The sequence below is a fragment of the Aotus nancymaae genome, unplaced genomic scaffold (genome assembly GCF_030222135.1).
Source record: "Aotus nancymaae isolate 86718 unplaced genomic scaffold, 86718_ANA_hifiasm-v0.15.2.pri h1tg000040l, whole genome shotgun sequence".
Lineage (NCBI taxonomy): Eukaryota > Metazoa > Chordata > Mammalia > Primates > Aotidae > Aotus > Aotus nancymaae.
In genome coordinates this window covers 115507335-115532091 of record NW_026988454.1, presented here as the reverse complement: position 1 = coordinate 115532091, position 24757 = coordinate 115507335, and the positions used below count along the sequence as shown (strand labels likewise).

Below are 24757 nucleotides of genomic sequence, written 5' to 3'. Positions count from 1 at the left end.
ACCATCAAGGTGGGACCTCAACAAGTCTATAAAAACCATAGAGTGACTGGATTTGAGGTGCCCCCTAAAGCAGATACAGCTTAGATCACAACACCCAAGTCCTTTTGACTATCTGGAAAGCCTTCCCAAGAAGGATGGATACTTTCTTCCCAGACTGTTAGGGCTGAAATAAATACCTAACTCTTCACAGATGAACATTTACAAGCCTCAAGACTATCTAGGAAATCATGGCCCCACCAAAGGCACCAGGGACCAATCCTGGAGAAACAGAGATATGACCTTTCCGACAGAGAATTCAAAATAGGTTTCTTGAGTAAACTCAAAGAAATTCAAGATAACATGGAGAAGGAGGAATTCAGAATACTATCAGATAAATTTAACAAACAGATTGAAATAATTTAAAAGATGCAAGCAGAAATTCTGGAGCTGAAAAATGCAATAGGCACACTGAAGAATGGATGAGTCTTTCAATGGCAGAATTGAAAGAATTGAGAGAATTCAATTTTGTTATTTAAAAGAAAGAAATTAGTGAACTTGAACACAGGCTATTTGAAAATACACAGAGGAAACAAAAGAAAAATTAATAAAAATCAATGAAGCATGCCTACAGAGAGTGGCATGAAGTATTTAAAGTGCTGAAGAAAAAAACTTTACCCTAGAATAGTATATCTGGCAAAAATAACCTCAAAACATGAAGGAGGAATAAAGAATTTCCCAAACAAAAACTGAGAGATATCATCAACACCAGACCTGTCCTACAAGAAATGCTAAAGGGAGTACTTCAGTCAGAAAGAAATGGATATTAATGAGAAATAAATAATCATCTGAAGATATAAAACTCACTGGTAATTGTAAGGACACAGAAAAACAAAATATGATAACACTGTACTTGTGTGTAAACTACTCTTCTCCCAAGTAGATAGACTAAAAGCTGGAGACTTCAACACTCCACTTTCAACACGGAACATATCTTCCAGACAGAAAATCAACAAACATCAGACTTAATCTGCAGTACAGACCAAATGGACCTAATAGATATTTACAGAACACTCCATCCATGGCTGCAGAATATACATTCTTTTTCCTCAATACATGGATTATTCTTAAGGATAGGCCATATGTTGGGTCACAAAATAAGTCTTAAAATATTTTAAAAATTGAAATAATATCAAGCATCTTCTCTGATCACAATGGAATGAAATTAGAAATGAATAACAAGAGGAATTTTGAAAACTATACAAATATATGGAAATTAAATGATATGCTCCTCAGTGGCCAGTGCACCAATGAAGAAATTAAAAAGGAAACCAAAAACTTCTTGAAACAAATGATAATGAAAACACGACATACCCAAACCTATGGGATACAGCAAAAGGAGTATTAAGAGGGAAATATATAGCTAAAAATGCTTACATAAAAAAGAGAAAAAACTTCAAATAAACAATCTAATGATGTATCTTAAAGAACTATAAGAACAAGAACAAACCAAACCCAAAATCAGTAGAAGAAAAGAATAAAGATCAGAGCAGAAAGCAAAGAAATTGAAATAAAGAGAATATAAAAGATCACTGAAACAAAAAGTTCCTGGTTTGAAAAGTTAATTCGAACTGGCAAACCTTTAGCCAGACTAAGACAAAAGGAAGATACAAATAAATAAAATCAGAAATGAAAAAGGAGACATTACAACAGATCCTGCAGAAATTCAAAGGATCGTTAGTGGCTACTATGAGCAATTATATGCCAATAAATGGGAAAATCTAGAAGAAATGAACAAATTCCTAGACACATACAACCTACCAAGACTGAACCAGGAAGAAATCTAAAACCTGAACAGACCAAACCCAAAACCTGAATATAACAAGTAACGAGATGGAAGTTGTAATAAAAAGTCTCCCAGTAAAGAAAAGCCTGAGACCTGATGATTTCACTTCTGAATTCTAGGAAACATTTAAATAACTGATACCAATTCTACTCAAACATTTTAAAAAATAGAGGAGGAGGGAATACATCCAAACTCATTCCATGAGGACATTATTACCCTGATACCAAAACCAGACAAATACACATCAATAAAAGAAAACTACAGGCCAATATCTCTGCTGAGTATTGATGGAAAAATATTCAATAAAATACTAGTAAGTCAGATTTAACAATATATTTAAAAGATTGTTCATTACGACCAAGTGTAATGTATCTTTGGGATGCAAGGATAGTTAAACATAGGCAAAGCAATCATTGTGATAATCATAGCAACAGAATAAAGGACAAAAACCATATAATCATTTCAACTGATGCTGAAAAAGCATTTGATAAAGTTCAACATCCCTTCATGATAAAAACCCTCAAAAAACTGGATATCAAAAAAACATACCTTGGCCAGGCATGGTGGCTCATGCCTGTAATCCCAACAGTTTGGGAGGGCCAAGGTGGGTGGATAACATAGTCAGGTGTTTGAGACCAGTCTGGCCAACATAGTGAAAGCCCATCTCCACTAAAAATACGAAAAATAGCTGGGTGCAGTGGCAGGTACCTGTATTCCCAGCTACTTAGGAGGCTGAGGCAGAAGAATCACTTGAATGTGGGAGGTGGAGTTTGCAGTGAGCTGAAATCTTGCCACTGAACTCCAGCCCAGATGATAATGTGAGACTCTGTCTCAAAAAAAAAAAAAGAAAAGGAAAGAAAAAACATACCTCAACATAATAAAAGCCATATATGACAGATCCACAGCTAGCATCATACTAAATGGGGAAAAGTTGAAAGCCTTTCTTCTAAAATCTGGAATATAAAAAGGATGCCCACTTTCACCACTGTTACTCAACATAGTACTGGAAGTCCTAGCTAGAGGAATCAGACAGGGGAAAGAAATAAAGGGCATCCAAATTGGAAAGGAAGAAGTCAAATTATCCTTTTTTGCAGATGATATGATCTTATATTTGGAAAAACTTAAAGAATTCATTAAAAAACTATTTGAACTGATAAACAAATTCAATAAACCTTCAAGGTACAAAACCAACATAAAAATATCAGTAGCATTTCTATAAATCAACAGTGAACAACCTGAAAATAAATGTAAAAAGTAATCCCATTTACAATAGCCACACATAAAATTAAATACCTAGAAATTAACTAAAGAAGAGAAAGATCTCCATAATGAAAACTATAAAATACTGATGAAAGAAATTGAAGAGGACATCAAAAAATGGAAAGATATTTTTTGTTCAGGGATTGGAACAATAAATATTGTTAAAATGTCCACACTACCCATGTAATCTACATATTCGATGCAATCCCTATCAAAATACCAATGACATTCTTCACAGAAATAGAAAAAAATCCCTAAAATTTATTCATGTATGGAACCACAAAAGACCCAAAATAGCCAAAGCTATCCTAACCAAAAAGATCAAAGCTGGAGGAACTACACTACCTGACTTCATATTATGCTACAGAGCTATAGTGACTAAAACAGCATGGTACTGGTATAAAAAGAGACACATAGACCAATGGAACAGAACAGAGAAACCACAAACAAATCCACACACTTAAAGTGAACTCATTTTCAACAAAGGTGCCAAGAACATACTTTGGGGAAAAAAAAATCTCTTTAATAAATGGTGCTGGGAAAACTGGATATCCACAAGCAGAAAAATGAAACTACATTACCATCTCTCATCATAAACAAAAATCAAATCAAGATGGATTAAAGACTTTAAGACCTCAAACTATGACCTGCTACAAGGAGATGTTGAGAGAAAATCTCCAGAACATTAATCTGGGCAAAAATTCCTTGAATAATACCCCACAAGTACAGGCAACCAAAAAAAGAAAAAAAAAATGGAGAAATAAGATTACATTGAGTTAAAAATGTTCTTAACAACAAAGGAAACAATCAACCAAGTTAAGAGACAACCCACAGAAAGAATGAGAGAAATTATTTGTGAACTACCCATCTGACAAGGGATTAATAATCAGAATATGTAAGGAGTTCAACTCTTAAAGGAGAAATATCCAATAATCCTGTCAAAAAAATGGGCAAAAGGTTTGAATAGACATTTCTCAAAATAAGGCATACAAATGTCAATAGGCACATGAATTGGTGTCCAGTATCACTGATGATCAGAGAAATGCAAATCAAATGTACAATGAGAAATCACCTCACCACAGTTAAAATGGCTTTTATCCAAAAGACAGGCAATGCTGGCAAGGAGGTGGGGTAAAGGGAACCTTCTTGCATGTTTGGTAGGAATGTAAATCAGTACGACCACTATGGAGAACAGTTTGGAGATTCTTTTTTTTTTTTTTTTTTGAGATGGAGTTTCACTCTTGTTACCTAGGCTGGAGTGCAATGGCGTGATCCTGGTTCACCGCAACCTCCACCTCCTGGGTTCAAACAATTCTCCTGCCTCAGCCTCCCGAGTAGCTGGGACTACAGGCATGCACCACCATGCCCAGCTAATTTTTTTTGTATTTTTAGTAGAGACGGGGTTTCACCATGTTGACCAGGATGGTCTCGATCTCTTGACCTTGTGATCCACTGACCTCGGCCTCCCAAAGTGCTGGGATTATAGGCGTGAGCCACTACACCCAGCCTGGAGATTCTTCAGAAAACTAAAAATTGAGCTATCATATGATCCAGCAATCCCACTGCTGGATATATACCCAAAAGACAGGAAACCAATATATCAAAGAGATTATCTGCACTCCCATGTTTGTTGCAGCACTGCTCACAATAGCCAAGATTGAAGCAACCTAAGTGTCCATCAACAGAAGAATGGATACAGAAAATGTGGTACATATACACAATGGAATACTATTCAGCCTAAAAAAGAATGAGATCCCGTCATTTGCAACAACACACATGAAACTGGAGATCATTATGTTAAGTGAAATGAACCAGGCATAGAAAGATAAACATCACATGTTCTCACTTATATGTGGGATCTAAAAATCAAAGCAATTGAATGCATGGAGATAGAGAGCAGAAGGATGGTTACCAGAGGCTGAGAAGAAGAGAGTGGTGGCAGGGGGCTGGGTGGGTAGGAGGTGGGAATGGTCAATAAGTACACACACACAAAAAAAAAAATTAGAAAGAATAAATAAGACTTACTATTTGATAGTACAACTGGGTCACTACAGTCAATAATAATTTAATTGTACATTTAAAAATAACTCAGAGTATAATTGGATTGTTTGTAACATAAAGGATAAATGCTTGAAGGGGATGAATACCACATTCTCCATGATGTGAGTATAATGCATTCCATGCCTGTATCAAACATCTCACGTACCCCCAAAATATATACACCTACTATATATCCACAAAAATTAAAAATTAAAAAAAAGTTCAGCAGTGGGCAATTCTTTTTTTTTTTCTCCATATTACAATCTTGCTCATGCCTATAATCCCAACACTTTGGAAGATTGATGTGGGAGGATCACTTGAGTCAGGACTTTGAGACTAGCTTGGGAAATATGATAAGAGACCCTGTCTCTACAAAAAAAAAGGAAAAAAACATTAGCCATGCATATTGGCATGTGCCTGTAGTCCTAGCTACTGGAAGTGGACAGGAGGAGGGAGGGATGTTGAGGCTGGAGAATCACTTGAGCTGGGGAAGTCAAGGTTGCAGTGAGCCATGACAGCACCACTACACTCCAGCCTGGGCAACAGAGCAAAGACCCTGTCTCAATCCATTGATCAACCAGTCAATAAAATCTTAAAATGACTTCCCTCTAAATGAGTACAAACTCTAACTTAAGGCTTACACTTAAGTTTTGACAGGGAACTTCCTACTTTAAGTTTTAAGGGCCTTCCTTCCTCATTTCTTGCTTTAATTACAAATGTTCAAGAGGGGATCCAAGATGGCCAAATAGGAACAGTTCTGGATTGCAGCTCCCAGGGAAAACACAGAGGGTGAGTGGTGACCACATTTCCAAACAAATTTTTATTGCCCACAGACCAGGAGATTCCTGGACAGAAAAGCACCACAAGTCTCCCATGCTGCTGTTTTGGCTGGCGCAGTGGGTCTCCGCACAAAAACTCACACAAATTCAGGCGCCATTTCAACTGGCCACTGGAACACCTGAGAGACAGAGTCACCCGTTCAACTGACAGAAAGGGGACTGAAACAGGGAGCCAGGCCAGGAGATTGCTGGGAGGAAAAGCACCGCAAGCCCCCAGCATGGCTGTTTCAGCCAGTGCAGCAGGTCTCCAAACAAAAACTCACACAAATCTGGGCACATTATCAACTGGCGAATGGAACACCTGGGAGACAGAGTCACTCATTCAACTGAAAAAAAAAGGGTACTGAAACGGAGCCAGGTGATCTGGCTCGGCCGGTCCCACCCCAACAAAGACCAGCAATCTGAAACACTCTGGATTGAGAGTTTCGCAGCAAGCACAGCTGAACCCAGGATGGTCCAGCTCTGTGCGGGAAGGGCATCTGCCATTACCGAGGCAGTCCACCACTCCGGAGGTAGTCCACCATTACTGAGGCAGTCTGACATTACCAAGGCAGCCTGCCATTGCCAAGGAAGTCCACAATTACAGAGAGAGTCTGCCATTACAGAGGCAGACCACCATTACAGAGGCAGTTCTAACTATACCCCTAAAACAAAACTGCAAGGAAGTTCACACAGCAGCTGGGCAGAGCCCATGGCAGCTTAGCAATGCCTCTGCTGGCAGACTGTGAGTAGGCTACCTCCTTGCTGGGCAGGGCATCCCTGAAAAAAGGCAGCAGCAAAACAGAAATATATAAATAAAGACCTACCTTCCCGGGACAGAGCACTTGGGAAAAAAGGGTGGTTATGAGTTCTGCTGCAGCAGACTTAAACTTACCTGCCCAGCAGCTCTGAACAGAACAACAGAGCTCACAGCTCAGCACTTGAGCTCCTATAAAGGACAGACTGTCTCCTCAAGCAGCTCCCCGACCCCCATATATCCAAAGAGTCACCTCATAAAGGAGAGCTCAGACTGACATCTGGTGGGTAATCCTTCTGGGACAAAGATAGCAGAAGAAACTGGCAGCAACCCTTATTGTTCTGCAGCTGCTGCAGGTGATCACCAGGCAAGCAGGGTCTGGAGTGGACCTTCAGCAGTCCTACAGCAGAGGGAACTGACTATTAGAAGGAAAACTAAGAACAGAATGAAATAACTTCAACATTAGCAAACAGGACATACACACAGAGACCCCATCTGAAAGTCACCAACAACAAAGACCACAGGTAAATAAATCCACAAAAATGGGAAGAAACCAGCACAAAAAGGATGAAAACACCCAAAACCAGAACGCCTCTCCTACTTCAAGGGATCACAACTCCTCACCAGCAAGGGAATAAGGCTGGATAGAGAATGAGTCTGATGAATTGAAAGAAACAGGCTTCAGAAGGTAGGTAATAAGAAACTTCTCTGAGCTAAAAGAACATGTTCTAACCCAATGCAAAGAAACTAAGAACCTTGAAAAAAGGTTTGACAAACTGAAAATGAGAATAAACAGCTTAGAGAGGAATATAAATGAATTGATGGAGCTGAAAAACACAACACCAGAACTTCACAAAGCACACACAAGTTTCAATAGCCGAATTGACCAAGCAGAAGACAGGATATCAGAGACTGAAGATCAACTCAATGAAATAAAATGAGAAGGCAAGATTAGGAAAAAAGAGTAAAGAGAAATGAACAAAGCCTCCAAGAAATATGACATTATGTGAAAAGATCTAATCTATGTTTGATAGGTGTACCTGAATGTGACGGAGAGAATGAATCCAAGCTGGAAAACACTCTTCAGGATATTATCCAGATCTTCCCCAACCTAGCAAGGCAGGTCAATATTCAAGTCCAGGAAATACAGAGACCACCACAAAGATATTCCTCAAGAAGAGCAACTCCAAGGCACATAATCATCAGATTCACCAGGGTTGAAATGAAGGAGAAAATGCTAAGGGCAGCCAGAGAGAGAGGTTGGGTTACCCACAAAGGGAAGCCCATCAGACTCACAGCAGATCTCTCAGCAGAAACCCTACAAGCCAGAAGAGAGTGGGGACCAATATTCAACATCCTTAAAGAAAAGAACTTTCAACCTAGAATTTCATATCCAGTCAAACTAAGCTTCATAAGCAAAGGAGAAATAAAATTCTTTACAAACAAGCAATTACTCAGAGATTTCATCACCACCAGGCCTGCTTTACAAGCTCCTGAAAGAAGCACTAAACATAGAAAGGAACGACCAGTACCAGCCTCTCCAAAAACATACCAAATGGTAAAGAGCATCGACACAATGAAGAAACTGCATCAACTAACAGGCAAAACAATCAGCTAGCATCAAAATGGCAGGATCAAATTCACATATAACAATATTAACCCTAAATGTAAATGGGCTAAATACCCCAATCAAAAGACATAGACTGGCAAATTGGATAAAAAGTCAAAACCCATTGGTGTGCTGTATCCAGGAAACCCATCTCACATGCAAGGATACACATAGGCTCAAAATAAAGAGATGAAGGAAGATTTACTAAGCAAATGGAGAGCAAAAAAAAAAAGTGGGAGTTGAAATCCTAGTCTCTGATAAAATGGACTTTAAGCCAACAAAGATCAAAAGAGACAAAGAAGGACATTACATACTGGTAAAAAGATCAGTGCAACAAAAAGAGCTAATGATCCTAAATATATACACACCCAATACAGGAGCACCCAGATATATAAAGCAAGTTCTTAACGACTTACAAAGAGACTTAGACTCCCACACAATAATACTGGGAAACTTTAACACTCCACTGTCAATATTAGACAGATCAATGAGACAGAAAATTAACAAGGATATCCAGGACTTGAACTCAGACCTGGACCAAGCAAACCTAATAGACATTTACAGAACTCTCCACCCCAAATCCATAGAATATATATTCTTCTCGCCACCACATCACACCTAATCTAAAATTGACCATATAATTGGAAGTAAATCACTCCTCAGCAAATGCAAAAGAACAGAAATCATGACAGTCTCTCAGACCACAGTGCAATCAAGTTAGAAAGCAAAATTCAGAAACTAACTCAGAGCCGCACAACTTCATGGAAACTGAACAACTGGCTCTTGAATGTTGACTGGATAAACAATGAAATGAAGGCAGAAATAAAGATGATCTTCAAAACCAACGAGAAGGAAGACACAACACACCAGAATATCTGGGACACATTTAAAGCAGTGCCTGGAGGAAAATATACAGCAATAAAGGCCCACATGAGAAGTAAGGAAAGATCTAAAATCGACACTCTTATCATCAAAATTGAAAGAGCTAGAGGAGCAAGATGAAAAAAACTCAAAACCTAGCAAAAGACGAGAAATAACTAAGATCAGAGCAGGACTGAAGGAGATAAAGACACAAAAACCTTTCAAAAAAATCAATAAATCCAGGAGCTGTTTTTTTGAAAAGATCAAAAAAATAGAGAGACAACTAGCCAGATTATTAAAAAAAGAAAAGAGAGAAGAATCAAATAGATGCAATAAAAAACGATAAAGGGGATATCACCACAGATTCCACAGAAATACAAACCACTATCAGAGATTACTACAAACAACTTTATGCACATAAACCAGTAAACCTGGAAGAAATGGATAAATTCCTGGACACTTTCACTCTCCCAAGCCTAAACCAGGAAGAAGTCGAAACCCTGAATAGACCAATAACAAAGGCTGAAGTTGAGGCAGCAATTAACAGCCTAACAACCAACAAAAGCCCAGGTCCAGATGGGTTCACAGTTGAATTCTACCAGACATACAAAGAGGAGCTGGTACCACTCCTTCTGAAACTATTCCAAACAATACAAAAAGAGAGAATCCTTCCCAGATCATTTTATGAGACCAACATCATCCTGATACCAAAACCCGGCATAGACTCAACAAAAAAAAGAAAACTTCAGGCCAATATCCATGATGAACATAGATGCAAAAATCTTCAATAAAATACTGGCAAACCAATTGCAACAGCATATCAAAAAGCTGATCCATCACGATCAGGTAGGCTTCATCCCGGGGATACAAGGCTGGTTCAACATATACAAGTCTATAAACGTAATTCACCACATAAACAGAACCAAAGACAAAAACAACATGATTATCTCAATAGATGCAGAGAAGGCTTTGACACAATTCAACAGCACTTTATGCTAAAAACTCTCAATAAACTAGGTATTGACGGAAAGTATCTCAAAATAATAAAAGCTATTTATGACAAACCCACTGCCAATATCATACTGAATGGGCAAAAACTGGAAGCATTCCCTTTGAAATCTGGCACTAGACAAGGATGCCCTCTCTCACCACTCCTATTCAATATAGTATTAGAAGTTCTAGCCAGAGCTATCAGGCAAGGAAAAGAAATAAAGGGTATTCAATTAGGAAAAGAGGAAGTCAAATTTTCTCTATTTGCAGACGACATGATTGTATATTTAGAAGACCCCATCATCTCAGCCCAAAATCTCCTGAAACCGATAAGCAACTTCAGCAAAGTCTCAGGATACAAAATCAATGTGCAAAAATCACAAGCATTCCTATATGCCAATAACAGACTTAAAGAGAGCCAAATCAAGAACGAACTGCCATTCACAATTGCTACAAAGGGAATAAAATACCTAGGAATACAACTAACAAAGAATGTAAAGGACTTCTTCAAGGAGAACTAGAAACCACTGCTCAATGAAATCAGAGAGGACACAAAAAGATGGAGAAACATTTCATGCTCATGGTTAGGAAGAATCAATATTGTGAAAATGGCCATACTGCCCAAAGTAATTTGTAGATTCAATGCTATGCCCATCAAGCTACCAACAATCTTCTTCACAGAACTGGAAAAAAAACACTTCAAACTTCATATGGAACCAAAAGAGAGCCCACATAGCCAAGTCAATTCTAAGCAAAAAGAACAAAGCTGGAGGCATCACACTACCTGACTTAAAACTAACTACAAGGCTACAGTAATCAAAGCAGCATGGTACAAAACAGAGATATAGACCAATGGAACAGAACAGAGGCCTCAGAGGCAAGGCCACACATCTACAACCATCTGAACTTTGACAAACCTCACGAAAAAACAATGGGGAAAGGAGTCCCTGTTTAATAAATGGTGTTGGGAAAACTGGCTAGCCATGTGTAGAAAGCAGAAACTGGACCCCTTCCTGATACCTTACACTAAAATTAACTCCAGATGGATTAAAGACTTAAACATAAGACCTAACACCATAAAAATCCTAGAAGAAAATCTAGACAAAACCACTCAGGACATAGGCATAGGTAAGGACTTCATGACGAAAACACTGAAAGCATTGGAAACAAAAGCCAAAATAGACAAATGGGACCTAATTAAATTCCAGAGCTTCTATACAGCAAAATAAACAATGATTAGAGTGAATCAGCAACCAACAGAATGGGAAAAAAATTTTTGCAATCTGCCCATCAGACAAAGGGCTAATATTCAGAATCTACAAAGAACTAAAGCAGATTTACAAGAATAAAACAAACAAGCCCATTCAAAAGTGGGCAAAGGATATGAACAGACACTTTACAAAAGAAGACATATATGAGCCCAATAAACATATGAAAAAATGCTCATCACTGGTCATTAAAGAAATGCAAATCAAAACTACATTGAGATACCATCTCATGCCAGTTAGAATGGCGATCATTAAAAAATCTGGAGACAACAGATGCTGGATTGGATGTGGAGAAATAGGAACACTTTTACACTGTTGCTGGGAGTGTAAATTAGTTCCACTATTGTGGAAGACAGTGTGGCGATTCCTCAATGACCTAGAAATAGAAATTCCATTTGATCCAGCAATCCCATTACTGGGCATATATCCAAAGAATTATAAATCATTCTATTATAAGGACACATGCACATGAATGTTCATTGCAGCACTGTTTACAATAGCAAAGACTTGGAATCAACCCAAATGCCCATTGATGATAGACTGAAAAATGTGGCACATCTACACCATGGAATACTATGCAGCCATAAAAAACGATGAGTTCATGTCCTTTGTAGGGACATGGATGAATCTGAAAACCATCATTTTCAGCAAACTGACACAAGAACAGAAAATCAAACACCGCATGTTCTCACTCACAGGTGAGTGTTGAACAATGAGAACACATGGACACAGGGAGGGAAGCATCACACACTGGGGTCTGTGGGAGGGAACTAGGGGAGAGACAGTAGGGGTTAGAGAGTTGGGGAGGGATAACATGGGGAGAAATGCCAGATATAGGTGATCGGGAGGAAGGCAGCAAACCACATTGCCATGTATGTACCTATGCAGTAATCCTGCATGCTCTTCACATGTACCCCAAAACCTAAAATGCAATAAAATATATATAAAACAAACAAAGAAACAAACAAAACAAATGTTCATTTGCACCACCATTTACTTCTGCAGTTGTCAGTAAATGCATGAATTATTTTCTGTTTCAGGATGTCAAGTAAAAATTAAATTATAATCCATGCCAACTTATTTCTTCTGAATAAGGAAAAAGGTCAGCTTCAACTATCACAAGAGCCAAAATGCCTATCTCCACAACACTGTTCTGCATATAGGTGATCTCACTTTTGTACTAAAAGATAATCAATATTTTCATTATTCCATTCTCTTTAGCTAACCCCCACTCCAGCAACCCCTCACGTGCCCACCATGAACACTGACATACCCCATCTGTTTGTCCTCTGAACTTTTGAAACAGTTTTTTCTCTACCTTCTACCCTCCCAGCTCTCACTCATTTATTCCCACTATATTTCCTTTTCAGCCTCAAGGATACCTACTCCTCATACTGTTTCTTCTTATCAGCCTTCACTTCATTTCCTTTCCACCTGATACTTTCGCTTAGTCCACACACAAATGTAGCTTACAAGTGCAGGGTTAACATCCCCAGGGGTAATCATTAATGAATAGGAAACGGGAGCCAGTCAATAATTTCTTCTACCTCTTATCTTTAATGTGTACAATTCTAGTAAGTATTATATATTATTCTCAGGTGATCCCAGTGAAATTGAGCTCTGGATGCTATAACACCTACCGCAAAAACAGAACCTTAATAATGACTTATTCTCTTCCTGATCCCTCACTTACGCTACCCACAAGAACATCCCAAATAAGCTATCTGCACACAAGTCCTGTCTCAGGCTCTGCTTTCAGTAAAATTCCAGTTAACACGAGAATTTATGCTGATTGTATATTTATGTATAATAGAAAACCTCAGGCTAGGGAAATAAAATGAAATATGGGACTTCCAAGTATATTCCTCTTAACTATTCATTATTCCAAAGGTCAACAGATCTCCTGTGTCTGCATTCTTTTTTAAAGTGCATAAACTTGTCAGCCAACATTCATCCTTACTGAGCAAAAAAAGCAGCTACACTAGCTCTGAGGGACCGCAAATTTGGCTACAGTGGACACTGTGTTCAAATACAGTGCTTCATTGTGAGTCTTAGCCACTTGGGAGAAGAAGGCTTCCCTCAAAATGCACCCACTATACTCAGAACTGCCAAGTTATAGCCTGCAACTCTCAGAGCTGTTGTGGACTTCTGAACTGCTTTATTCAGCTCCTTCTGACTTCAGATCCCTGAGCCTGTAAGCTAAGCTGTAAGCTGCTAGCTAAGCTTCAAAATCACTACATTAGTCTGGAAGAGTTAATGCAGCTCAATGTACTTAATTTTCTCCTAGGGAGTCATGTGCTTGCTAGTAGGAAATGGATGACTAAGCAATCATTATCAACCTCATGGGATAATTCTAGCCCAGGGAAGCAAATAAGCCACAGAAGAACAACATGCACCACACACAGCTTCCTCACTGAAATAAGAGAGGCAAGCAGCACTTTACAGAATATTGGAAGATAAGTTATGACATCAAGGTTCACTCTGTTATTAGTGTCATATGTTTTCCTGAACACGATAGGATTTCTTTTCTGGATTTCATGGTAAATATTTGACAGTTATAAGTCCTTAATAGATTCCACATAGTTATTTGTCTTGGCACGCCATTATATTTGTGTTTCTATGCATTATGAAAAATATGATATCTGTCAAAACTATGATTGCAAATACCTTGAGTCAAAACAGTGCTTCCACATTAATTAAAATATAAATTGATACTCCAAACAACATACATTTACTGAATATACTCTATAGAAAAAGTATAATCCTGAGCATATTAAAGTGTAGAAGTGAATGTAAGACACCATTCCTGTCTTCACAGGCCTCAGAAACTATCATTTTATTACTTTTACTATTAGATATGTTTACAATAAAGAACTTTGTTAATACAGTTTAAGAGTTCTGATTTCTAGTTGAGAAACGCATTAAGAAAAATAGAAAAAATAGAAAATCTGTAGAAAGCATTATTAAATTTTTAAAATCTAAGACTTTTAATTAGTCTTTTCAAAATAGAAATTTAAGTATGCTGCCTTGACAGTGAATTTAATGCGCTAAGATTTTCATTCAAATGACACTTCTATTTAATGTTTTAATACAGTTGTGCATGAAATCAAATTCCAACTTCTTAAAAATGGTTTTTTGAATCACTTGATCATTTCCTATAAACCATGTATTCAGGTCTCTATATTACTGAGAGTGATGTCAGATTCTTGGTCTACTGTTGATGATACCAAACACATGCACCATTTGAATGTGTTCTTGAATTAAGCTTTAAAACAAAGTGAAGCAGCATGTTTTAGTAGAGCTCAGGTCTAGGTGCTGCCAGATGGGGTGGTGCCACTCCTCCAGAAGGCCCTGGCCCTTGTGAGGTCCAGAAGAGGTCATATTCTTTGTTTATATTCAATGCGGCACTGCCCTTCTGGCTGGGGGACACCCACCAAATGGAGAGAACTCTAAAAATAGAAATGCAGAAGAAATAGAAATTAAGAGACATAAGCTAATAGTTTTAGACGTAAGGTTTATTCAATTGTAATTTTCTCTAAAAGGTACACAGTTTAGGTCTTTCAAGTGGGGAAGTGTTTGCATCAGTGAACTTCATAATATCCAACATCAACTTTAGCATTCCATTCAGGCAGCAGACAAAGAATAAAATCCCTTATTCTAATAACAGTCTCTTTAGTTTAACACGCCTGAAAGCTATGGGTCTGCCACCCTTCACTTTATCTGGCTAAGGAAGATACCACAAATAAGGCTCTTTCTACATTTCTGGCTCAAAAACTGCGACACTTCATTTATAATCGCTGGGTGAGATCTCTATACTGCAGGTTACAGGCATTTAAAGAACGACGTGGAGTTGATGATGTGAACCACTTATAGTATATTCATGATCATGACTTTCCATAAGGTATTTTGTAGATTTCAAATATTCTAATCTTTTTCACCCTAGTTAGAAATAAGATATGAATCTGTGTAGGATCAAGGGGAGGTCAGTGTATCATAAATAATATGAAGAGATTTTTGAGGTTTAGGGGATTAAAAAAGAAAAGCAACCTTTTCCATCAACTATAAGGGCTGAGGAGAGATGAGGAGTAAGGAAAGATGAGGTGGATACAGTTTAGAATCAGTCTATTTTCAAGCCTGAATGCAATAGAGTATTAAACAGGCTCTTTAGCAAGAAGATTCTTTGGAGAGTTGATAGAATAAGTTGCAGGGTTCCATGAACCCACTGAAACTGCATCCACAACTTTGTGTGCATGAAGAAGTGTGCACTTTTCTACAAAGGGGATCCATACGTTTTGTGAGATTTTTTCTAAGGGTCTATGAACCCCAAAAGTAAAATTTAGAAAAAAACCATACAAACAAAAACCCACTATGTTAGCAAAAATGTGCTTGCTTTTGCAAGAGAATTAGAGTTGACTGTTCCTTAATGCTCAAAATGGAATAGCCCCCACTGCCAGCATCAGGACACTGCTGCCTGATCACAGATCCTCAAACTTTGTAGTATTTCCTTTTTGTTTGGCTCATAATGGAAGGGAATTAACACTACATCATTTAAGACCCTTTGAGGTAAGATAAAACATTGGGCTGTTGCAAAATTAAAATTGGAGATCCTAGCATTTGATTTTTTCTACTATGGTAAGTAAATTCCTTCAGGGGAGTTGTTTCCATGACCATTGATTTCCCTGCGCCTGACAACAGAGTGTTCAGGACATGCTTTGACAACCCATCCCTGCCTTCCCCTAGAAGAGCCTGGTAATTTGAAGGTCATTTCCTGTACTTTCTGATCACCTGATTTTATAATTTATTGCAACAAGTTCAATACTTAAATAATTTTAATTGATTTTTTCATTCTAGAATAAGAATTGTAAAATAAAATGCTCGTCGAGGTCATGAGAATTCACTCAGACTTGTAGTTTTTATAGCCTGAGAGAACATTTCTTAAAAAAATGTTTTCAGTGGTATCAAAACATAAATAAGACATATATAACGGTATAATAAATACAGCTAATAGAATGCTTAGGAAGAAAGTGCTAGGAAATATCTTGTCTAAGGAATTGGTCAAAATTACTAATCTCCATAGTTTTAACAAAGGCCATCCTTCTCATGTGAAGAGGCATTCTGGTGTCCTCTTGCTGGTGGGAAAATATTTGGATGTTGAGTTTAATCCTGAACAACATTGTGACATTCAACTCAGTGGACCAGGAACTACTATTTGGTGTCCATAAAGCCTGATCCTGATATTCATTTTGTCAACAATGTAGCAGGTAGATGAGAACCTTTGTGAAGGTTGTTTTGAGTTCCCTTTCATTGTAAGATTCTGAGAGCTCTTCATCACTGATAGTTACTTGTCTTCAAAATAGAAATGCAAAAGAAATCAAGGGAAATGCTGAAATGTGCCTATTTGTGAGCAATATAATATTTTCTGTGTCACTTATGCACTTACATAATTCCTACTGAAATGTCACCCAAGACTTTCATTTATCTCTTCGTACATTAGCCTTATTAAATCAAGAGTAAATCAAAGCACAAAATACTATGTGAATAGCCCTGAGATTGCCATGCTTAATTTCTGAGCTTCGGCTCCAGTTTAAATAGCACCCTTTACCCAAAGTTTTCACATGATTTCCAAATATTTGGATTTAAATTGAACTTCCTCTTATTTCTTAAGACAGAGGTCCTTAAAGTGTGCATCACCTGGAACTTGTTAGAAATGCAAATTCTGGGCCAGGCATGGTGGCTCATGCTTGTAATCTCAGCACTTTGGGAGACCAGCTTCACCAACATGGTGAAACACCATCTCTACTAAAAATACAAAAATTAGCCAGGCATGGTGGTGCATGCCTGCATTCCCAGCTACCGGGGAGGCTGAGGCATGAGAACCTCTTGAAGCCAAGAGGTGGAGGCTGCAGAGAGCTGAGATTGTGCCATTGCACTCCTTGGAGCCTCTGTCTCAAAAAAACAAATAAAAAAAGAGAAAAAGAAAAAAGAAAAGAAATGCAAATTCTGGAGCCCCTCCCTGATTCCTACTGGATTAGAAATTCTAGGGATAAATAGCACCTTTTATCCAGTCTATGTTCTAACAAGCCCTACTAGTGATGCTGATGCTCGCACCAATTCGAGAGCCACTGATCTAGGAGAAAAGACCTACAGAGAACTTAAATGACTGGAATATTCAATAGTCTGAGGTAGGAATGAGGAGCCATGGAGGGAGGCTCCTCTGCCTTTGGAAAAGGAAGGGAAGAATCAAAAGGACTCATTCTGTGGTTCAAGTGCAGCTCAGTCATACTACAATAGAACACCAGGTAGATGTCTAAGGTTTTTTATTGTAGTCCCTGGCTCCCCAACCTGGCACCTCTGGACTACCCACCCCCCAGGGCCTAGGGGCTCTTGTTGCCCTGAAGGGAACTACACTGTTCACTATTTTTTACTGCTAGGTTAGTTTTTTTCCATGCCATTCCTTTTCAAATGCACCAGGGGCTATGACTTGCATTCAAAACAATAGTTCTCTTTTGGATCCACAGACATTCCTTTCTAGGAAAATAAGGGCAAAGTCAGGACCTTGTTTCTTTAACTAAGAGAAAAGTTTTCAAATTCGTAAATGTGTTGGAAAATACTGTAAGTGGTGGAAAGACTGCTATTAAGTCCAGCCAGGTGGTAACTGGGCATATAGATTAGATCCTGAATTAAGGAGACCAAGCATCTTCTCAGTGTGGCTCAATCTAAGGCACCTGTTAAGATCAGGCCTAAGTGAAGAAACGTCAGCTGATCTCTAGCAATTAAAACTCGGGGTGGAGAGTAGGGGTGTTGTATCAAATTTATAAGTTGTCATGATATTCAAAATTCTGAAAACACTTACCTGTTTGGGTAATGGGTCTAGAAGACTACAATCATATTTATAAAGTATTAAAATAATACACATCTGAATCTCTAACAGAGCAAACCACCTGAAAGAAAAGAATAAAATTGTTACTTGATTGTGAAAGATGCCTAAATATCTGCCAACGGAGAATATCTAGAAAGCATACATATTTCAGAGTAAATATGCTCTTCTTTGCAATATACTCTTTTCCTATTTAAAGGATAGAGTAAGATTTAACTCTTTTCTTTCTTGATACTACCTACTCCATAGGGTAGTGGGATAATTAAATTGCTTTAAAATGTATATAAAATGCTGAGCTAGTGGAAGCTCTCAATGACAGTCCCAAGTCTCTCTCTTTAGAAGTGTGCTTTCTAGTGTCGTAGCCTTTAGCTACAAGTGACTATTTAAATTTAAATAAATTTAATAAATAAATTTAAGATAAAGCAAAATGGAAAATTTCAGTTCTTCAGTTGCACTGGCCATATTTCAAGTGCTCAAAAGCTGTATGTGGTTGCTGACTACTATACTGGACAGTGTATATTTAACACAGTTCCATGATCACAGAAGGCTCTATTGGACAGACCTATTTAAGTTTAGACCCCATAGCCCACTGGAAATTACTGCCTGAATGCTCCACAGGAACATCAAATTCCCCAGTTCCTCCAAATCCACTTTTTGTTTTGCATTCCTTGTCTCAAGAGTGCCCAGGCGTTTTATCACACGCTCTTGATAAAATATTTCAGCATGCCCTACAATATATTGATACTCACTTATTTTAAATTATGCACATAAACTACTCTGTTTAGCGCATATTTTCTAAGACACATACAAATAGAATCTAAAAAGCTGAAACAAGTATAAGTGGAATTCTGTTATTTTTCCTTGTATCCCTTTGGGTTGTTTTGAGCTCTCTGCAGGATAGGCAAACCCTTTTAGGAAACATCTCCCTTAGTGAATACAATTAGCCCAATGGGACAGAAAATTGTCATAGTCTCAATCCTCTCCATCACTCTCCGTATCCAATTAGGCAGCAAATCCTTTTTTCTTGTTGCCCTCCTAAATAGTTCTTACTTCCCCTCCTTAACCCCTTATCTCTAGTCCCTCCACGACTCCCTTAGTGTGGTTATTCATCATTTATTTCCTGGATTACTGAATCAATTCAGCTTCCACATTGCTTCCAGTTTCACTGCCCTCTAGTTTGTCCTTTACCCTATCAGAGTAAACTTTCTAAAACACAGATCTTCATTGTCTCCTCATTATATGCACACACATACACATTCTCTCTCTCTCTCTCTCTCTCTCTCTCTCTCTCCCCCGCCCGGCCCCCCAAACACCACAGCAGAATACAGCCAGCCCTTGAGTATCCTCTCCCCCAGAGCTCTCAATTGACACTACGTGGCTCTAGCCATGTTATATTACCTGACATTCCCTGAATGATGATGCTCTGTGCCACAAACCTTTCCCTTTCTGAGGCTCAATCTCCTCTCTAAGCATTTCCTGATAACTGTCCTCCAGGTTGAGGTGCCCTTCCTCTCCACCCCAGTGGTTTCCTGTTCACATCTTAGCCATAGCTGCTACTGCACTGCATTGTGATTGCTTGTTAGCCCTGGCTCTCCCAAAGGAGGATTTGTATTATGGGGCCTTAGCACAGTGCACAGCACACTACTAGGACGTAATAATGTTAACTGAATAAATGAATAGTGATGGAAGGTGATGCTTCAATAGAGCAGATTCAATTTCCTGCCCTGTCCACCTGTCTCTGTATTTCTGTGGCACTTTACATATCCCTTAACTAATGTCTTTATCCTACAATCCTACTATATCTTACTATATACAGCTAGTAATTTGTGTGTCCATCTTCCCTTATAGACTACAGTCTTCACAAAAAGCAAGAACTATGTCTTATCTTTAAATCCTCAATGTTTGTTGATTGAATGAGTGAATGTATATATATGAATGATCTCATATTCATATCAGATTGTCCCCACTACTGTTTTTGAAACATCTTGACTGTATTTTACTTTAAAGGAAATCTGGAGCACTCCAGGTGTTGCTATAACCCATCTGAATACCACATCAATTATTCAGTAATATTTATGATGTAAATTTAACCCTACTTACTTGCAAATGCTAAAGATAATTTATTCCAAGAGAATATCAATGTCTATGAAATAGAACATGCCTAATATTTACTGATTTGGATCAAAGTCAGCAATGTTTCTAAGAAAAAGCAATTTTGCTACCTTGTATGCAGGTTCAGAATTTCTCACAACTAAGGTTTTGTTGAACTTTTAACAAACTGGAACTTCCATTCCTGGCCATGATAAAGTAACAAAAACTGGTGTTATCTTCCTGCCTCAAATAACTCAAAAACAGGGCAAAATTCAGTGTAGGACAAAGATCTCCAGAGGAAGTAAAGAATGAGACTAACTCCATGATTGCTTTGGTTTCCTGCTAATGGAAGTTTCCAGGCCACAGTGCAAGGACAGAAATACTCATACATGTCTGAGGGTAGTAGTAAATTCAGCAGACAGAGATCCAAGTTCAGGCAAGCTAACAAGACTAAAATTTGTAGAGAAGAATATCAGAAAAGAAAGTTTCACACAGAGAGAGCAAGAGTATTCCAGGGATCCAGATAGGGGTCTCCTTGAGTATTTGGCAGAGTATTGATCTCTGCATGTGTGAGAGGAAACTACTGAGGCTGAAAAAGGGAAATGAAAGAGAAATCGAAGTGCAAGAAGCTGAATAAGGCCAAGAGCTCACACAAAACATGGAGGCCATGTTCACACAAGAAAAAGATCTGATCATTGTATAGCACATGCACCATTAGCTAGAGCTCTTAAATGGGTATTGACTTAATAGTGGGATTATATTATTTTACATTAAATGCTGCTCTGGATTTACCTTATCAAAGCTTAAAAACAAGTTTTGAAAAGTTGTTTTTCTAAGCAACTAACTACATGCCATAATAAAGTCTAAACTAAAAGAATACAACACAACCCAGTATTCATGGCACTTAACATTTACGTCTTGCCATCTATTCAGAAGTTACCAGGCTTAGAAAAAACAGAAAAATGACCCCAAATTAAGAGAAGGGCCATTGAAAAAATTTAGGCCCACAAATGACAGATACTAAAAATAGCTAACATACTCCACAGGTTCAAAAAGGTAGAAAGAAACAGCATAATGAGGAGAGAAAGAAGATATTCTAAAAATAATTGTACCGCTAGCAATGCAAAATACAGTATCTTAAATGAAAACTAAATTGGATGGATTTAACAGATGGCAAAATGCTGCCAAAGAAAAGATAATGGAACTTAAAATAACATAACAATGAAAAATGTCTAAAATAGTACATAGAATAAAAGGCTATAAAAATAAACAAATTATTTGCTTATAAAATAAAGAAGTCTAACATACATGATATTAGAGATATAGATGAGCAAGCAGGAAAAATATTTTGAGAATAGCTGAAACATTTTCACATTTTTTTTGAAAACAATAATTTACAGATCATGATCCCCCAAGCAGAAGAAATATAAGGAAAATCATGCAGGCCAGGCACGGTGGTTCAACTCTGTAATCCCAGCACTTTGGAAGGTTGAGGCATGTGGATCACCTGAGGCTCAGGACCACCTGAGGTTTCTCGAAGCATTATTACAACATACAGGACGTCTTCAATAAATACTTCCTGGATCACTAAAAGAAATTGCTAAGCGAATGAGAAATGCAAACAAGATCAGCATTCATAGCTAAGAGCACAATAGAGACCAGCCTGGCCAATATGGGTGAAACCTCGTCTCTACTAAAAATACAAAAATATTAGCTGGGCATGGTAGTGTGTGCTTGTAATCCCAACTACAGCTACTTGGGAGGCTGTGGAAAGAAAATCACTTGAACCCAGGAGGTGGAGATTGCGTGAGCTGAAATCACGCCACTGTACTCCAGCCTGGACAATGGAGCAGGGCTTTGCCTCAAAGAAAGAAAAAAAAAGGAAGAAGAAAAGAAAAATCATACTAAGGCAAATCATAATCAAATAACTAAAAAAAAAAAAAAAAAAAATCAGGCATTTAAAAAAATAAGCCATAAAAAAAAAGACACCATAAATAAAGAACAAAGATTAAAAGTTAGCATAGACTTTTCACTGGAAACTATGCAAGCCAGAATACTTACAAACAATGTATTTAAAGAATAGAAAGAAAAATAATAACCAGTCAAGGTATAAAGAAAGGGAATTAATACTGTTTGTATTCATCTGTTTTCACACTGTGATAAAGAACTTCTTGAGACCGGGTAATTTATGAAAAAAGGAGGTTTGATTGACTCACAGTTCTGCAGGCTTAACAGGAAGCATTGGCTTGCAAGCCTCAAGAAACATACAATCGTGGCAGAAGGTGAAGGGGAAGCAAGCACCTTCTTCACATGGTGGCAGGAGAGAGACAGCCAGCAAAGTGAGGAAGTGCCACACACTCTTACACCATATATCTTGTGAGAACTCATTCACTATCGCAAACAGCAAGGGGGAAGTTCACCCCCACAATTCAATCACCTCCCACCAGGCCTCTCCTCCTCCTGAGGATTCTAGTTCAACGTGAGATTTGGATGTGGACACAGAGGCAAATCCTATCACTGTTCTTTATAATAATGCACTAACTTTAGCATGAGAGAGACCAGCCTAAATAATCTGGGGGTAAATATTTAATTTCCTCCTTAAGGATTTAGATTATACTGTGCATTAGAGAAAAAGATGATTGTCTTTGGGAAATGTGTAAAAGAGAGGAAGAGACTGATATTGAAATGACAACCATTCAGCAGAGAATTTAAAAAATTAATATGTGGGCAGGTCTTAAGGAATAGTGTGCCTGTGCCCACCATGAACTGTTTTGAAGTCCCAAAAGCAACCACGGACAGTCCTGCTAAAGCCCCTTGTGTTACTGTATACTCAGACTGAGAAATGACCTGTAGAGGAAGGGTGGTGCTATATCTTGGAGTAAAATCAGCTTCTCATGGGAGAGATGAGATTAAAAGGAGGGCAGCTGCTCTGTGACTATTTTGCAAAAGAGAAAAACACATTACCATATAAAGGCCTATAAGGTTAGGAAAAAGGAACCTTCTATGAAGTGCTCAATTTAAGTACATTTCTCTGGGACTATAGGAAAAGAAACACTTTATGTATAATTTTAATATTTCCCTACCTATGCTATATTTTTTTACCCTAAAAATTCCACAAGAGCTGATACATTTACACTATGTTGTGTGATAGTGCAGTGGAAAGTAAAGAGGTGATATAATGGCAGGAAGCATGAGTAACCTCACTTTCATCCCTCTGCTGGAGAAGATGTGAAAAAAGCAGCATCTCATCTTCAGTGATGTGGGTGGTAGCATGTGGAGGAGCTGGGAGTTTAGCAAAGATTTCAGAACACCAAGGGTCAAATTTGAATGGATAACTAGGGTGTGAATGTAACACACCTGTCTTTTCTCTCTTCTATGGCAAAAAAGTAACTTTTATCGGAACAGTAAAGTGACACTTAGATTATACACTGAGTTCTAACAATAAAATAAGACTTCCATTCATTCATTTTATATTTATTGTGTCCTCATGTGCTTTATATACTTCTAAACACTGAAGTAACCCCAGTAAACAAAAACAATATTCATCTTTCACGAAACTTAAATTCTAGTAGAATACATATTAGAATAATAAATAAGAACAGGAAAGGAAGTTGATGGAGGTGTGAGCAAAATATTTTAGAAAAGGCAGGCTTCTCTGATGAGGTTACATTTTATCAGACTCTAGAATAAAATAAGAGAGTCAACCATGTGACTATCTGGGGTATAGTATTCCATGGAGAGGAATTAAAACATGCAAAAACCCAGAGTTAGAGGAATGAGTAATGATGGAAAGGCTAGGATTGAGATGGGAAGCTACTGGACAGCTTTGAGAAGTGTGGCACGCTCTAAAAGGATCCTTCAGTTGCTACACTGTGAATAAAATATAGGGTGAGATGAATGGAAGTAAAAAGAGCAATAGGAAAGCCACTACCATTTTCCAGACAACAGAAAGTGGTGACTTAGACCAGGATGGTAGAAATAGTTGTGAGCCATAGTTAGAGTCTGGATACACACTGTCAGATGGACTGATGGTTTACATCATACACGTGAACAATATAAAGGAGTCAAGGATGACTCCAAAGTTTTTGACTTGAGGAAATGCAAACATACAGCTGTTACTTACCTCAGACATGAGGAAGACAGAAGGAAGAGAAGGCTAAGGGAATTGTAATCTAGAGCTCAGTCTTGGACTTGTTAAGTGCAGCTCTCTATAGACCAGTACCTTTTAGACATCCAAGGGAGGCGTTGAATGGAAGGTAAGTAAATGAGTCCCTTGATTAGGAAGGATTCATTCAGGGCCAGAGATGTAAAAGATATAAATATAAGAGTCATCATTATTTAGACAATTATTTAAAGCCATGGGG

General features: G+C 38.0%; 1 protein-coding gene across 3 annotated transcripts in view; it reads right to left on the bottom strand.

Moving 5' to 3' along the window:
- Positions 1 to 14236: 14236 nt before the first annotated feature.
- The window catches only part of CYP39A1 (cytochrome P450 family 39 subfamily A member 1), a 97878-nt gene continuing 87357 nt past the window's right edge, over positions 14237 to 24757 (bottom strand). For all 3 annotated transcript variants that reach the window (XM_064360992.1, XM_064360993.1, XM_064360994.1), the window contains exons 11-12: positions 18279 to 18366; positions 14237 to 14874 (exon numbers count right to left, since the gene is read on the bottom strand). In XM_064360992.1, the coding sequence (XP_064217062.1) occupies positions 14803 to 14874; positions 18279 to 18366 (160 nt within the window). In that variant the 3' untranslated portion in view covers positions 14237 to 14802. The remainder of the gene's footprint in view (positions 14875 to 18278; positions 18367 to 24757) is intronic.